Source organism: Athalia rosae, chromosome 3, assembly GCF_917208135.1.
Source record: "Athalia rosae chromosome 3, iyAthRosa1.1, whole genome shotgun sequence".
NCBI lineage: Eukaryota > Metazoa > Arthropoda > Insecta > Hymenoptera > Athaliidae > Athalia > Athalia rosae.
In genome coordinates, this window is record NC_064028.1 from 23,152,477 (window position 1) to 23,170,570 (window position 18,094).

Here is an 18,094-nt window from a genome sequence, read left to right on the forward strand (position 1 = left end):
ACCGACCCTTCGGAATCGGTTGAGGTCAAAGATCAGAGGCTATGACGGGACGATTCCTCGATAATTTTGTCGCATCATCACTCACGTGTGTCCGATTTGATGGGCGATGCTGTAGCCAGTCTTTAGACCGTTGTCCGATACCAAAGCGGCTCCGTTCAAGGGATCGCAGGTACCTCCGATGGTCGACGTACCCGTAAAACCGCACAGAGACTGCATCAAACAGATATCTATCCTGCCGAATCCCGAAACGATTAATCACGTTGGAAAGGTAGCGGAAATTTCTGCGTAGTGTGTTCTCGCTTCTGCGATTAGCTCATGAAAGAAAAGTGCGTAACGAATGGAAATGAATCGAAATTTTTGGCAAATTGAATCTAATAATTTCAACGCAGGAGAAAATTTCGACGTACTTTGTCAGGAGAACCGCGCAGTCGTGATGATTCGGATGAGTATCGTCGCCCGGATTCATCTTTTGCTGCCATTCTTGAAAATATTTCAGCGTGGTCTCGGCGTCTTTGTTCACCGATAAATTCATCTGTGGCATTGTATAAGAAATTCTAAGACTTGAATCAATGTGGAAAGCAATCGAATTGGATCGAGAGTCAAACCTGGTCCGCTTCGACTTCTAGTCTTATGATTCTCACTATGACTAATTCCATCTGGACACCCAAACTGGAATCTTCGAATAATCCGGATGCCTGAGAGATGCGCAAATGATAACTGGTGATGATTTTGAAAAAAAAAAAATGAACCGACACTACCTTCAACTTTCAAAATCGCACCCACCATGTTGAATAAAGTCAGTACATAATTTTCCACGTCAAAATCCTTGTGGTAAGTCAGCAGCGTTTTGTCCAACACCACGAGTAACTCGATGGTGTAGGATTTCGAGTCGTTGCACGAATCTCTTTTTTGTCTCGGGAAATCTAGCCTGGATATTTGTTTTTCAAATTTACTAGTGACGTTGCACAACGGTCTGCCATCTTCCTCGCTAACGGCATCGTTCCGCTTGTAAACTATGTGTGGATGCTCGATGTCCTTGGTAAAATCATGTCCGTCGAGTGGTTCGATCATGTACAATCCACGTTTAGTTCTGATGTACCCAGCCTGAAAAATCGACTCAACTGATCAATGGGGATCTTTGGAAAGATCATTTCGTCAGAATCCGATCAACGGCCGAAGCCTGAATGACTTTTAGAGTATAATCGTAACGTTGAACGGTGCTTCGTTTGGTGAAGTTTTTTTGGAAAAATACCCCACAGACGAAATCCGTCTATTATACTTCGTCAAATAGTGTATCTCGTTTTGGAGAATTGTTTAAACCTGAATAGTCTCGAAACTCTGATCACGTATTTTGAAACAAGGAATAGATCAATTCCAACTCTCAGTCTTGAGTAATTGGAAGATACTCGAAAAGCGATTAGAGTTCCCTTCGTTAGAGTTGAAGATAATTAAACGGTTGAGATAACTCGAACAATATTTCGGATCGATTTTGATATTCAGCTGGTGAATTTAAACCGCAGCATCATTCGCGCGAGACGTTGCATTGCATCTGATACATTGGGAATGCAATTTATTACGAAGAGAATTATCTTCGGGTCAACTAACCAGTCCATAGCATGTGGAAAGCGCGCTGTTCCCGTCATGATCGCGTACATTCCCATGATAATGGCATTCCGTATCTCTCAGTCTTCTCATTTTGGTATCTTTCAAAAATTCTGTTCCCGTTGCCGCGGATTGCCCAGTTTCCGAATTTCGGGTCTCAAGTACGGCACCCGGGCCGAAGAGTTTATGGTTGGGGTACATCTCCAGATGATGTTCCTGCCCGTCTATAGCGACTCTGTAATGCACGATATCGTCCGGCGTCATTTTTTCTCTCCTTCTATTTCTGTAGTGGGAGCGTTTGTAGTGATGGGGTATTTGGTACGAGATAAACCGTCCGTCGATCATGACCTTCCTCGGTACAACTATTTCGTAGTTACGCGTAATCCGATCATCTCGGGTATACCGCCCTGAAACAGGAGAAAATTAATACGAAAAAAAAAAACACCAGATATGTAGTAAAAAAAAATAATGACAAAGTTTACGATATTAGCGACCGAAATGAAATCTGTCAGACGCAAGAGCGTATAGGTATATGTATAACCGTATAACGCACAAAATGTCGCTCAATGTCCTTATCCATGAACCCGTTTGAATGAGACGTAAAAGGTTTCTGAGTTGGACAAAGCCGTCCAGCGCGTCCGAAAGACACGAAGAAGCGAAAGATGGGTGAAAATAGAAAAAAAAAAAGAAAAATTGGAAAATTGTCTCCTACGAAGTAACGTTCGATCGACGATACATCCTCCGCAGAGAAAGAAATTTGTCTGAGGATGGGTCATGGCGAGCCGTGAGGTCGGCGAACGCAGCTGTCTCGGCAGCTATAGAAACTACGCTTGATATCAATACACGTAAAAAATTTGTCGATCTTCAACGACGAGCTTACCTCTAAATGCACTTTCTCGGGCCGCCGATGCATCGTCCTCTTTTTCGCAGCATCGAACACGAGTGCAGAATAAAAGTAGTAGGAAATCCAACAATAAAAATTTCACCATTATCGCGCGATGTCTGGTCTGGTGACTACGGCTGCATGCATTACATCGCACGTATATTCGTCCGAGATAATATTTGAGGAAAAGTCTTGGAGCAGAAAAATCTGACTTCTTTCGATCGGAATATAATCACAGATGTCACAGAAACAACCGCTTAGCGACTGTTAACGATTATCACGTCTACGGTTTCGATTCAGATCCACTTTCAACTCGGAGTAGTTGAAAAGTGAAGAAAAAAAATTTCTGGTAGCATAAAAAAATGGAATTCATGGTACGTCACAGCAACTGAGGATGCAAATTCGAGCGAAGCTGCTGCTGATGGTATCCTTTTCACGAAGGTTTGCGAACTTCGCATATTCTGATGAGTGAAAAAGGCGCAAATCCTACTAATTTCGATCGAAATTCAATGGACTCGATTTATTCGAGTCTAAAGATAAATTTCATCGCGCCAAGTATATGGATTAAAAAAACTGGGGAAAATTGTCGGATTTGAAAAGTTCGAAAGTAGTAGGCCGAACGAGCTACTGAAGGTAACTATACAGATCAGATGCAAATAAATGCGAATAACGACGCGGAAATATATAAGAAATCAACCAAGAGAAAACCGCGACTGCACAGCATCCCCTCGCGAAGCCCACTTATTATACACCGAATAATATTCGGCGCAATGTATTCAACTGAATATATTAGCAATTCAAAATATTGTTTGGATTTCTTCGCTTTTCTTTTCTACATCCTTCTTTTCTGTTTAGAGAAAATACCGTTTCTTTGCCACAGCGGAGCAGTGTTCCGTCTATATCGTACGTTTTGTTTAAAACATATTCCACAACTGAGCAAAGGACTTATGCTTACAAAAAACTGCACCACGATCTCGGTGAAAAGTGCGACTTTTCACAATGTTTTCACCGCTTTTCCCTGGTTCATATACTTTTTGTTCAGAACTATACAACGCGGAATCCATTGGGACACTCCTCGATATCACAATTCCGTCGTTTCACCCGCACGATCATAAAAACGAGAGGAAAAAAAAGTTATTATTTGTTCTTTCAAAAGTGGGAACACCGCGCAAAAATACAAGAAAAAGAAAAAAAAAAAATCAGAGAGGAAAATAGCGTGAAAGTGTAGAGTAGAAACTTTTCCAAAAAGATGCATTCGTTGGAACGGAATTCAAGCGAGGAAAAAATTTTCCACTCATAAAACTGTGTGTGCAAAGATATTACATTAATACACGTTCTCTTTTCATCGTAAAACCGCGTTTTACATGGGGAGGCGAGAGTGAGAATCATGAAAATGTTACAATTAAGATTTTACACGGAATCGTTCACGAATAATCGAATTGATAACGCTTTGAAATTATCATTATCGTCGATAATTGTTTTCGCACTACTGAAATCGGATTTTACGGTAGATGTGATATTTGAGCGTACGTGCGGATACACAGCCGGGGATATTTCTATTATCATAAACCGCGGATTCAACCTTTGAGAATTTATGAAAATTGAATTAAATCGTGGTTCTTTAAATAGCTGCGTGAGGACGAGACGAGCGTAGATTTTATGAAAAGCACTTTCGCCGCCGTGGGAACTACCGAGCACTCGAAATCCAGCGGTGGAATTCAAGCAAAATTCAACCGCACCTTGGATTAAATCAGGCCTTTTCGCCGTCTGCGAAAGACGTCAGCTCCTTCCTCCGATCGCCCCTTCACCTTTTTTCGCCACCCCCGCCGTCCTCCCCGCAACGGCTTAAGCGATTTGGTGGACTAAAGAGATTCCTGAAAACTCTCCCCTTTGCCCTTTTTTTCTCCACCTCGTTCTCCCTCCTCCTCCTAAAACCCCCCCGGCGTTAATAGGTTATTTGGAGAACGCTACATCCGCTCTCATCTCACGAATTAACCGACCCACAGATACCGTACCGGTGCGTAATTTTGCGACCGCATGCGGCAAAAAATATTGTAATACGAAGAAAACGAACGAATGAAGAAAACTACGAGTCAAATGTCAGCATGGATATAAAGATATCGTTTAACTTCACGCGTTACGTAACGTACACTCGGAATGGCCGGGGTTGAGGGGAAGACGAAGTAGGCAACGCGTTTATGCGGAGGGCGAACAATGCTTTTATCTGGTGAGAGATGAATGAGCGGAAATGAAATAACTTTGTAGGAAATAAGTCTCGTTGGGAGAGAATGATCGGCCGGTACTCAACGAGGTCGCCGTTTATAAATACGTGTTTTCTCTAATGGGCTCGGTATTCAAAGTGTTGTTGGTCGTAATAAAGTCGCAAGTTTTACCGTACGCCGTGTATATCCATGATATATCAAATGCGAGGAGAATGCAATCGCGACTTTTGATTCACGGCGTGCCGCTCGTCCTTTCCGCAGGAACTTCGTTTCGTTCCTTTTTTTTTTTTTTCTTTTTTCTTTTCATTCGTTTTTCATCCCCAGTTTTTCGTTATTTTATTTTATTTTTTTTTCTCTGGTTACTTTTTGCTGATGTACATTTTTTATTCGTCATGTTTGTTCGTTTTTTTTTTTTATTCTTCCTTCTTTCGTTAATCATAAATGTGGGTCACGATGGATGTTAGCGTCGTCGTGGAACGGGGGTGGATATAAGACAAGGAAATAATGTGAGGGAGGTTTTCCTAGGGTAAAAGAGATGGGGAAAGTAAGTATATACCCGAGTCCACTATACCGCATGAAAATGCGGGCCAGTATAAGAAGGATATCGAGCGTTAGGGGGGCGAGATGCGTCTTTCTGCAGGAAATAGCCTCCATTCTACGAAGATTTGTACGCAAATTAAAGTTTACCTGAACCGACACGATAAAAAAAAAAAAAAACCCTATATGCTCTTAACCGTATCTCTACACATATGCACGCGCCGATATACACACGTTATGAAACCACGGCTTATATGTAACTGCTCTATTAGGTTTCGCCGTGTTCTTCGTTTTAGGTATTTTATTTTTTTAAATGAGAGAACGATTTCTTTCGCATGGTTTGGTTGGTGAATAAAAATAAAGAAAAAAAAAAATTCCACGTTACTCGTTATCGCTGAATTCTGTGTGAAGGAGTTCTCGTTCACAGTGTAAATATAGAATCGATCGCGTTGGAAACAATAAGTAAAAGCCTTCCGGTTATCTTCAAGTCTCGGAAAGAGGACGAGTATAAGAAAAAGAAAGTTCGAAGAAAAGAACATTCGAAGTAGGTACCCACGGCCTGGTTGGGAGACTCCGGCTCGCAGTATATTTATATATGGGAAGCTCGGAGCTGGAAAGAATAGAAAAGTGGGGGTGGGGGTGGAGGGGGCATAGAAAAGGGGAGATTTCTTACCGTCGGACCAAGAAAAAGATAAAGAAAAGGGAAGCAGATCACGTCGGGTGAAAAAGGGATGCAACCTGCACCAGACCATTCCTTGCTCGATTTGCGAAGTCTCGCGGGCTTCAGAGTTCCTACCGTCTGAATGGTCGTTCTTGTTCCGTGTATTTCCGAACACCTTTTGTTCTTGAATTCTCAACAGTATAAGCCAATTCGCGATTCTTTTCTGCATTCCGACCTCCGTCCCACTGGTACACGTACGCGTGCATTCGGTTCGTACGAGAACTCCGTTAATTGTTCACTTTCATGGTACAATCGATAATACTATTTTCATACGAGTAATCCCTCCCGAGTACTCTTTTACTTCCGTACCTTCGACTTCATTAATTTAAATAACCTTCGAAACGATTTCGTACTTCACGTTCCACACTTCGTGATAATTATACACCGGAAAGGGTACAGGCATATTTCCGTTCTTTACGCGAAAACGATCGTCCGAACGCAGCTGAATAAACCAATGAACCTTTTCGCCCCGTCTCAATTAAGACCGGTTAATTGGAGGAAAAGGAAATCAGGATTAACATGTCGAAATATCCGTTTCGACGAATTTCGGATTTCGGAATTATCCTCGTTTCTGCTTCTGGATCAACCGGGTCTATTTTTTCATTTTTTTCGCCTCTCTTTCTTCCCCCCAATTTTTCACGGGCATCGACTCGGAATTCTCGGGCAACTACGGCAGCCCTTTTTCTTTTTATAGATTTACCCTAATTCCGTATCCGCAGCAATTTTTTTTTTTCTATCCCGTGCAGGGTGAGAGAGGTCTACGGTTTTTGGGTCGGTTTTATATACGCTATATTTCCGCGACTATCGCAGAGATGAAAAAAGATGGATGGGCCGAATTTGAACTGCAGTACCTTCACCTCTGCAATACGATGCAAATACGATACCGCCCGTTCATGCGGCGCGCATCGTTTACTCGGTAAAGTTTTCATAAAATCATTTTAGGAGCGGAAATAAAAAAGTATTATTACCGGTGTTATTTATACGCGATAGTGTTACGGCGAAACTGCCCTTGAACCTTCGACCTACCCCGCGAGGGTGGATTCGGGGACTTCCATTGACACACTCCCACGACCTGCAGAGCCGGGAGTATCGAGCCACTGAGAACATTTTGCATATAGATAGACACGATATTCCGAAGGGTGTCTAATCGTGTTCTATTATATCGTTATTGTGGTTAACGAGGTGTGATCAGCAACGCCTAACACGTCGTCGATCACTCGCTCCACGAAGCAACGATTAATGGTTCGAGAATCGTCGCTTGGCATCGCGCGTACTTCATCAAGAACTCGAAGGGACTCCATACAAAGTTTCTTCATGGAAAATTCGATGAGCGTCGAAATCGTTTCTACTGAAATAAAAAAAAAATCACTCGTTACCTCGTTCTTGATTGAAAGAACGGTCAAACTTTTTTTATAAATGAAATAAAAAAAAAAACACACACAATTTAAAATTAATCACGTGCAATATGCGGATGTTCCGGGACTCTTAGTATCGGAAAAAGATGAAAAAAAAAAAAGAAAAGGATACGAGAGTACGGAAAAATAATCGAGTGCAGAATTTTTAATAAAAATCCAGGCGACTGGAAATGGGTTAAAAATACATAGACAGGGCTTAGCCTTTCAGCATTTCTCAGGTATCATCTTCGGCGTCAAGCGAAGCGACGTGATTTCTTCTTCTATCTTCCTCACGGTAGCTGGTCGCGAGGAGAGGGGATGGCGAGGGAGGCGGGATAAGAGAAAAGATTCAGAGGGGTTCGCGCAGCGTGGGGTGGAGCAGCGGGGAGACAAGAAGACGTCGCTCGAGATGATACTTTTTTGCGGTATCGTATATAAAGGTAAGTGGTTAAGTAGACAGTGCACGGTTTGCGCGGGATGGGTTTCAAAATTACAGAATCTCTCCTCTGTAAGCCACCGTCTTCCACATGCGAGGGAAAAGTTGATATGAAAAATATTAGAAGCCACTCGCGAAATGAAATGTGGGGGGAAGGGGGGATATGATACACGTCAAAATTCGAACGAAAATCATTACGCCGGAATTACCGCACGGCGGTGAATATCCTCCGTTGAAAAACGAATACGATATTCGAATTCGAAAATTCAATGATAGGAGGGAAAAAAATAAAAAAACTCGAGATGACCTGCGGCCGGGGGGTGGTATACACTTTATCTTCGGACTTTGTTACCTTGTACAGCGGTACAACCTTTGGAAAAAATTTTTTTTAGTTTTGAAGTTTGAACCCGTTTGTAACACGTGACTAGAATGCAGCGTGGTCGAGAGCTTTACTTTAATCACACTGGCTGGGTTTCGTACGAAAGCTTAGTCTGGCTCCACGTTCTAGAGGAGAACTTACCCGCCGTGGCGTGGGATTCGATTTTTACGTAGAGAGGCGGTGAAAACTCGGGGATTTGGAAAGTTTACGCGTCATCAGCATATCCAACTAAGATAAGGGTGGTCCAGCTTTCGCCCTAGCCTTATTCTCCCGAGACCGCTTCTCCCAGGATCCTAAAGGATCCAAAATCTGGGGTACCGGCCTATGTAAGCTCGAACGATCCGAGCTTTCCGGTTTACCGGTGTACACTTCTCCACGATACGATATACGGGTTCGCTGTATCTGATTAATCTGGCCGTACCGTTTAAAGGTGACCAAAATCAATCTTTCCAAAGGATTCTAGGGGAGACAACGCCAAGTCTCGATTGAAAAACACAAATTCTGTGGTATCTTTGAACGAAGAAAGATTCGAGTGATTTTCCTTCTTTTGATATCTCCGGATGGACTGAAAATCGCACGTTTCAACGAAGCAGTAAGAGCTGCTTGCCGGTAACGTCATGGCCCATCCCTCCTGACATAGTTCTCTTTTCTCCATCTCAGTTCTATCTTTCTTCTTACTGGTTTTTTTTTTTTCTTTTTTTCTCAATCTTTTTTCTCTTTCTCCATGCCCTTTATATCTCTTTGTTCTCGAATCGCTCTCGCGGTTTCTGTAATGTTATATTTTCCTTCTCTTTTATTTTCCGTCATTGTTTTACACCGGCGAAGCAGCCACCCGCGTAGGTGCTGAATCCGAACGACCCGAAAGAGTCGAAAAAAAATCGCATTCAATCTGAAATAAACAAAAAATGAGAATAAACATGAACGAAAAATGGACGGTTAAATGAGCAAAGAAATATAAATATTAGGGTGGGTTAAAAAATAAATTTCCACCTGATGATTACTCGATCGATTGCATGAGTGAATGATTTTGGCTTTCAGATTTGGATTCCTGAGCTGATTATATGTGAGATTACTCTTGGAGAGGCAAAAAAAAATTCGATTTTTAAGCAAAAAATAAATCATTGTTTTAATTGAGTTGAACATGCTTTTCTGACGTATTTTGGCCTCAGGAATCCGAATCTGGAAGAAAAATTAATTTTTCTTTAAAATTGACCGAGTTATCGCCAATTTTCAGCTTTTCAGGGTCAAAAATGAAAAATTGATTTTTTAGTCTATATTGATGTAATTTGAGCTCAGGAATCTGAATCCGGAAGTTATATTGGCCTATCTGCAAAAATGACCGAGTTATCCTCATTTTTTCGCATTTTTTGGTACAAATTTGAGGATATCTCGAAGGGAAAAAATCGTAGCTCATTTTGGACGACGGATTCGTGTTCCTGAGGTCAAAATACATAAGAAAAGTGCCATACGATCAATTTTGAAAAATAAAAATTTTTGGTCAAAATTTGAAAAAATCGTAAGGGGTACCCCTTGGAAAAATCTCAAATTTTTGCCAAAAATTTTTATTTTTCAAAATTGATCGTATGGCACTTTTCTTATGTATTCTGACCTCAGGAACACGAATCCGTTGTCCAAATTGAGCTTCGATTTTTTCCCTTTGAGATATCCTTAAATTTGTACCAAAAAATGCGAAAAAATGAGGATAACTCGGTCATTTTTGCAGATAGGCCAATTTAACTTCCGGATTCAGATTCCTGAGCTCAAATTACATCAATATAGACTAAAGAATCAATTTTTTATTTTTGACCCCAAAGAGCTGAAAATTGGCGATAACTCGGTCAATTTTAAAGATAGATTAATTTTTCTTCCAGATTCGGATTCCTGAGGCCAAAATACGTCAGAAAAGTATAATACAATAAATTAAAACAACGATTTATTTTTTGCTTAAAAATCGAATTTTTTTTTGCCTCTCCAAGAGTAATCTCACATATAATCAGCTCAGGAATCCAAATCTGAAAGCCAAAATCATTCACTCATGCAATCGATCGAGTAATCATCAATTATTCGCTGTTGGCAGCAGAAAAATTAAAACACATCGATTGGCTTTAGTGGTAGACCCACTTTGATTTCGCAATTTATGCATGGGTCAAAATATTCGAATTTCTCGGTCTACTAGGGGGCCCGAGCTTTGCAGGTAGCCAGCAGCGTAGCGCTTTGTTGTGAGACGTCACCTTCGGGGCTGAGCAGAGGTCACGCCCCACAACAAACCGCGCGCCCGTGGCTACCTGACTCCAGCTAAGCTCGGGCTTCCTCGTAGATCGAGAAATTCGAATGTTTCGACCCATGCATAAATTGCGAAATCAAAGTGGGTCTACGACTAAAAACAATCGATGTGTCTGAATTTTTTCGCTCCCAACAGCGAAAATTGTTTTGCTGGAAGTACCCCACTCGATTAATTATTCATTCAAAAAACGAGTGGGCTACCTCAAAATATCAAGAACAAAATTTTGCCACATTCAGAAAATTTTTTCTTATAAGGTACAAATTCTGCCCCCATGCTAAGAAAATGAAAAAAAAAATCATTTTCAACCCACCCTAATAAATATACACATAATGACAACCACGTCTTCCGGCTTAAGTCTGAGAAATCTTACGGGTGGAGCGGAAACATGTGGGCATTATGTGATCGTGGCTTAGAAAAGTTGTAGGAACTGTTATCGCACTGTAATACCTACCTGCTGCAAACCACTGTGTAGAAAACTAGGGGGATATTTGCGGACGTGACTATTGTCGACGATCCGATTACAGGTATCTTTACGGGGAATCTTTTAGCGTCGTCACGTTGTCGTTTTAACCCCCAACGCAGGTATTAGAGAACGTAACAAAACGAAATGCATATACCATACCATAGAAAATTTTCTCACTGATTCTAGAATTTTTCTTCAAAAAGGATAACGAATTTTGATGGAATCTTCAATCTGCCTAGAATCGCATCACTTCTAACTAGAAACAGAGTAAGGACTCTTAATATGCCGGACGAACACATATATCAAAAAATAAATGCAAGTTAGTTTATATTCAAAGGGATGATCCACGATTTTCATCCCCCACTGGTGGCTGTGCGAAAAAGAATTTTATTTCGGAGTCACCAGTCGTACCGTTTCGTATGAAGAAATAAAGTTTGCTCAAACGGGATTAAACTTCTACAATTCTGACTAGATTTTCAATTTTTCTTTATCCTGTCTTTTTTCATTTAACCATCTACACTTCAACAAAATATCTTGCATGTGACGTTTGTCGAATTTCATTAGCAACAGAAAGGTACCATTGTTCCGCTCACCCCGTTTATACACGACAGCTGATTAAAGAAAAAGAAAGGAGAGAGGGACACTTGGAAAACTCCCGTGAATTTTCATCATGTTAAAATATTACTGGATGGTTACATACTTTAGGGAGAATAGTATAACAATTATGACAAAGGGGGTTGGAAAGCGTATTATCCGACAGACCGAGAAAAATGGATCGTTGACGTGTAAAGACGAAGGCCCCTCTCGCTTGTCCTTGAGACGAGAAAAAGTTCTTGTATATTATTTCGCCGGATATGATGTATCCGTTTGTTGGTTGTCTCGTTAGTGCGAACGTGGGAATTCTCAAAAATGAAGAAAAAAAAAAAACGAAAGTTCGCATTTGGTGATGAAAATGCTTCCTTATCAGGCGAGTATATTCAGAAGGCGTGTTCATTGGCCTGCGCTTTTCCTCCCTTAAGAAAAATCCTTGAGCATTTTTTTTCCCTTTTTTTTTTACCGGTCCATAGCGGCTCCCCTTTCGTTTCGTATTTTTTTTTCTCTTTTTACTTTCTTTTTTTTTTCATCTTCACCATTATTCTTGTTTAAAGGAAACATGCCCGAGGCCCGTTTGAAGCACCCACCTTTATCACACCCGTACACGGTTACGTGATATCTTTTTTTGGAGGAGAAATTTCTTCTCTAGGTGGGATGAATATCGTGAATATCTGTACGATGTATACATAGACTTATACAAACTCGTAAGAAGTTTAAATGGCACAACTGGGAAATCCCAATCGTACAAACGACCATTGCAGGGGTTTGTAATCTCGCGAACTCATGGAGAAAATGACTTAACGAGATCGATTCGCAAACATTATACGTTACGTACCGAATAAATGCGCACCTCGTGACGTACGCGTCATCGAAATCTTGTTGAAAAACTTTTTCGGTAAAAAGTGAGCCGAATTTAAGAATCAAAAAAAAAAAAAAATGTCGCTGTGGGAGTTCGTATAAAAAAGCAAACCGTTCGAGAAATTTTTTTCAACAACTTCAGGTAGGGAAAATTTGAAATTTTCTTTCTTCGATTTGTTTAAGACCACTGTTGAGTGTGCTTTGGTGATCGTTAAAGTTAGAACGACCAGACCTCTTTCGACCCTTTCGACGTATGGGAATAAAAGGGCGATCTTTGATCTCAGACATACTCGTTGGAAGAAAAATCGGTAGAAAACGAACGGTAAAATAAATCGGAATTCAGAAGCGGTATACTTTACGGTTAATGTGAAAACATATGATCAAATAAAAACTCAAAAAAATTTGCAGACTCTCACCGATCGAGTGCAAACAATTGAAAATAAATGATCGTCTGCATCTATGCTTGAACGCGAAAAAAAGTAAAAAAGAATCGTCATTCTTGGAGTCACGCGACGCGTTTGTTAGATACAAAGTTTTCGTTCCGTACATGATGAGAACAGCAACGAAATTATGGCATTACTTTTTTTTTTTTGTGTAGATACAGAAACCGAGCGATACAGCGATGATGGAAAAAATTTCATTTGACCGAAGGTGAGAGAAATAAAGAATGGAGCACTTTGATTCGATGGGTGAAAAAGAGACGAGAAAACCAACCCGCGTAGGGGAATTGGTTCAATTGGAAAAGCTTGTTAGTGGGGTGCAAATATCTTGCAGGATATCAAGTATTTCGATTTTCACCTTCATTGAGCTGTACGAACACGCGATCAATTAAAATTGCTTATTCTTTCTATTTGAATGGAAATAACTCGCGTCGCGAGTCATGCTAATTCGACGAAGCAATTTATGGTGTGATTATGACCATTTATTCGGCATCCGTGCGCAGCATATTCGACATTTTCGATGAAGTCGTAAATTCGTGCTATTAATCTCCGTAAACGGGGGGACAAAAACTTCTGGAATTGCGGACTTCCAATTCTACGCTTTTGAAATAAAATGCAATATTTTTCAACATTTATAAAATCGCGACACATCCAAACGTGAACCGACTCGTAATTCGACTCGCGAATCACCCGATCTTCGTCGTGTCATTTCCGCGTAAGATTTTTCTCTCCGGAAGAATTTAAAATGAAATTCCTTAGGTATATACGTACGTGCTTTCAATTGTGACTTTCGAGCTTGAATTTTATCGCAACCGTACAATTATAAGAAACGAAAATAGAAAAAAAAAACAAGAAAAAAGAAAAAAGCTCGTGCCACAACTCCACCAATCGCGTGACACGGAGGTCGCAGATACAAATTACGTTGTGACATAAATACACGACATACGTACACACGTAAACATACACCCAACCGGCGAAGTCGTTCGTACACACTTACCGCATCGCATTTTTCCCCATGTAAGGAAAAACTCCTGAGGTCGAACCAACGCGTAAAAATTAGCTGCAAGTTGTTCCGATAGCATGCAACCCTGTAATTACAATGCACCACGGTATATCAAGGTTGAGGGATATAATGTAAGAAGGTATACAGTTCGAGTAGGCGGAGCAGCGCCCACTTTATGTAAATCTGGTTCGGACAGCCGGTTCAACGATATGTGCAATACGTACGTGCGGTCGGGTATGCGGATACGTACAGCTATACACGTACGAGTAGACGCAAACATTGATAATGTTGTCCGATCATATTCACGGAATATATAGTAGAACGGATAACGGACAAGCGATCCGCTCAGGAAGGCTGCCAAGGAAAGACTGAATCCGAAAGATAATATTTTGGCTGAATCATTCATACGGTCTGGAGTCTTGAGCAGGAAGCGACCAGGATTTCCGTTATACCGGTCTCGAATAAAATTAACATCCACGTATCCGTCTACTTCATACGCTATCGCGATTCCGATGCGCTCTAATTGGTCAAGAGAGACACTCCTGCCAATTTAAAACAGAAATAAAAAACATACATTAGAAAATAAGGAAGAGTTTCGACCGAAAAAACTCTCAGACTTTGATAAGGGTAGTTCACTTTCGATATATTTTTTTTCTTCACTTTCTTTTGCGACGATAGCGGACACGCGATGGAGTAAATATAAACGCGGATGTCGCATCACGCATACGCAGTTTTATCACGTTTGAAAGTTGAGGTATCGAGGCCCAGCGTAGGAAGATAACGTTGGAAAAGGGTGATAACGCGCGGGTTTTAACTGTCCGTTGAATTTCGATTGCGATCAACGGTCGTACGATCACCTTCCAGGTTTCGTGAGCGTCCGACTGTCGAACGAAAAATGAAAAGGGCAAAGTGCCCTTCGTCGTTTATTCAGTGCCCCTCGTGAGAATGTACGATATCGATCGTGTAAGTAATTTTTGATGTAATATTTGGAGGATCAATTATTTCAACGGGCACTCCTTTTTCGGAAAAAAAGAACGAACGAGCCCTTTCGAACGATTGATAAATAACTTGCGATGCTAACAACGATCAACTTTTCAACGACCCCATCGGCACGAGGATCGACGCCGGCTTAATTAATTAGACACAATTTAGCACTTTCGAATAATTTCGGACAGTTTTAATAATTATCCGATATCCTCGTCCTCTTATAATTTTAATAGACGAGCGAAAATTTTATCCTATATACACATAATTCGCCATAATATTTACGGAGGTAGGTGTGAACTACCTTTCCGCACGCGTGCTCGCGTGCTATTTGTTAAAGTACGTTAGTACCGTGGTACTTTATATCTTGATAAGCGCGGTGACGTTGAAGCCATTCTTAGAGTTAACCAGTCGTCACTTTCTTGAAACCGTAATGCTAATTCAACTTGGAGAGTCATTCCGCGTGAGGAACACTTGACGTATTTCCCCTCCGCCGAGTCACCTCCGTCGAGTCGCTTCGGATGCCAGGAGTTTGCTTTGCGAAAAATATTTCAACGTACAAAAGCGACTTTCGCAAATTTAAGGGTCAATTAATTAACGACTCTCTCTCTTTCTCTCACAATTAGCGTTGTTTATATTTCGCGAGGCGAAGCGGCCAAAAACTTGAATCCATAGACCCGAGCAACCGGAGTTTGACTAGGCTAATCGCAGTTCCGTACACGACGGTGATAGTTGTGCCGAATTTTACACCACGTCTGGAAAACTGAGCCAAGACGTTGGTAGCTGGCCTAAGAGCGAGTGACTGCGAGTTGCCAGAGCAAAGCCGGAGAAGAGCAAGTAATTACTTCTGAAGTTATTCGGAGCGAACGCCGTTAATTACTCCTGTACTCCGAGAGAAACGAGCTTAGGGGAGGAAAACTAGAGAAAACCTGGCGGCCCGAGAATCCCCCTCGGCCTACAACGCTGCACTCATCTCGTAAACGTATCATCACTGCACACGTACAGCCGTTACCGCCGCAAAAACACCACGCAAGACTTGTCGCTTAACAAGAGTCGTTAACGTCTCTTATACCCGCAATGTCGGAGTTATCAGTAGATTCGGGAGTCCGATTGTGAGATTTACAAGTACGAGCGGTGGTTCCAATAAGTCCCGGATTTACCGGCGCACATTTCGCCCCAGTAGGGCGTTGAGCGGCGGCGCTTGTAAGGGCGCGTCAATGAAAGATCGATTCTTGTACCCCGCACGATGATCTGGTTGACTGTAGCACACCCGCTACAATCGGAGGTTCGTCTCGGATTTTACTCCCGGCGGAATCCCCGACCCCTCCCGCGAAGTTTGCCGTTTATTCTCCATCGGCAGATATAGAGGCCTTTTATCCGAGGAAAGTGCTCATCTCATAGAAATCCGAAACCCGTGTCGTTTCACCCTTCAATTTCTCATCGTGCTCCTTAAATTCACTCTCACACTACCGCGAGTAGAGCAGCGATCCTGGAAGGGGTGCGTAGCATCCTCTGTCGCCCTTTTCAAGGAACGCGATCGCGCGTCTGGGTAGGGCTCTGTAATGGTCGATTTTCGCTGAAAAAGATTTCCAATTCTTCATCACGATCATCGAGAAGCGGAGTTCGCAGCAGATTTTTTTTCAAAATCTTTCCCTCGGGCGCCACATCGTCGATTTCAAGGTGACCAGGTGGAAGAGAAATCGAGAATCCTCCACGCTCAACAGCGGAGCTACGTTTCAACGAGCAGGAAGTTGGAAGTCGATCTGAATTCGGGCGACGACGCTCTCCGAAATCTCACAAGGATACGGACGACGTCGAGCGTGTGTTTACCGAAATTACCATCTATCTGCATACGACCGGCGTTTCGCTCCGGCATAGCCGAATTAATGACGTATCGTCGGGGTGTATAACATTTGAAAGGACGGATCAGTCGAGCGGACGTCGGTGAGCGTGTAAAAAGTACTTTTTCGACGTCACAGGTGAATTTCCCTACCGTCACGAGTCAGAATCGAGTCTCTACAACGGGAACGGGGGGGGTGGTTCCGGTGTACGAACGAACCCACTTGGGTGCCCTCTGCTGAAAGTCTAGTGGTTACGTTCGTGTATGTACACTGGCTTATTACAAAGGAGTGGGAATGCCGTGCTCTATGGGGTGAACAACGCCCAGTATTATGACTCGAAAAGATAACCAGTCGTCGGAGGGTACCCATGGCGACGCGACGGTTTAATGAGGTACCATGCAGCGTTCAGCATATTAAGTAACAACGTATGAATCTGACTAAAGCGGTGGCGGAGCTATGCTCACGTAGCGGGTATCAGGATGCATTCACCTGTAACGCCCCGACTAACTAAGAGAGCTCGATGAGAGCTACGCCTGCGTTAATCAACTTGAGTTTATAACCCGACGTTCCAGATGACAAGGCGAAGGACTCGAACATCTGGGAATATATATATATGTCGCTGAAGCAGCTCGTGTACCAGTCCATTGTCACGCGAGCATACGATATGACAGATGTTACCAACCCTGTATTCAAAGGATTCTCCTATAGCGTCCCGTTGTCTAACGTAATCTGAATTTCAAATCAGGCGCAAGAAATTGTAAAAATTCCTCGCATTTTTATGAAACGAGGTGCGCGCTGTCTGTTGTAACCCACGGCTTCACTACGGGTTTCATGTATAAGCAAAGGAAACGGAGCTTCTCGGGATCCTCTCGAGGGGCAGAAATAATTTTGTTGTTTTCCAATATCGCGTTTCATTGACTCGCCACGTATTTGCATAAATATTTATTTCTGACCAAAAGTCGTAAAATTATTATTCCGCCTTCGTAACTTCTCCGAATTACGATCTGAATTTTTTTTACCTTCTCTTCTTCCTTTTTTTTTGCTTTCTTTGCGATCGATTATTCATACGGTTGAGTGGCTGCGGCTTTGAAAGATTTTCGTGTATTCTCATTACTATGATTCGTTGAGTTTTCCGTCTCCTTTTTCTCGAAATTTGAATCACGTAGAATATCGATCAACGAAGATCGGTGACTGACTGACCAGATTCATAGGGGTAGTAGGATTAATTTCCGATGGTACACGGATTCGGAGATCTCGAGTTGAAAATACACCCAGTTTGTGGGTATACCTATATTCAATCTGGAAGGGTGTACGGTAGTAAGAAACTGCTTCCTAGTCAGCAATGTATTCAAATTGGTTCGTCCTTCGATTCGAACTTTCAATTAACTTGCAGATCGGATTCAACAGAATCAGATATATTAAAATTTTAAATCCATCCTTCGACGACCCTGCA

General features: G+C 41.9%; 1 protein-coding gene across 3 annotated transcripts; it reads right to left on the reverse strand.

Moving 5' to 3' along the window:
• Positions 1-25: 25 nt before the first annotated feature.
• Positions 26-14,173, reverse strand: LOC125500203 (A disintegrin and metalloproteinase with thrombospondin motifs 12-like). 3 transcript variants are annotated; one of them, XM_048652039.1, is made up of 8 exons: positions 14,041-14,173; positions 13,811-13,901; positions 2,483-7,310; positions 1,606-2,009; positions 784-1,104; positions 606-695; positions 408-532; positions 82-232 (listed from the first exon to the last, which is right to left on the reverse strand). In XM_048652039.1, exons 3-8 carry the CDS (start codon positions 2,589-2,591, stop codon positions 82-84), a joined length of 1,200 nt encoding a protein of 399 aa, XP_048507996.1. In that variant the 5' UTR covers positions 2,592-7,310; positions 13,811-13,901; positions 14,041-14,173. The 3 variants fall into 3 exon arrangements, with proteins under 3 accessions (XP_048507994.1, XP_048507995.1, XP_048507996.1); XM_048652037.1 differs by having other exon boundaries at positions 26-232; positions 606-1,104; XM_048652038.1 differs by having other exon boundaries at positions 26-232; positions 606-1,104; positions 2,483-7,313.
• Between the last annotated feature and the right edge of the window lie 3,921 nt (positions 14,174-18,094).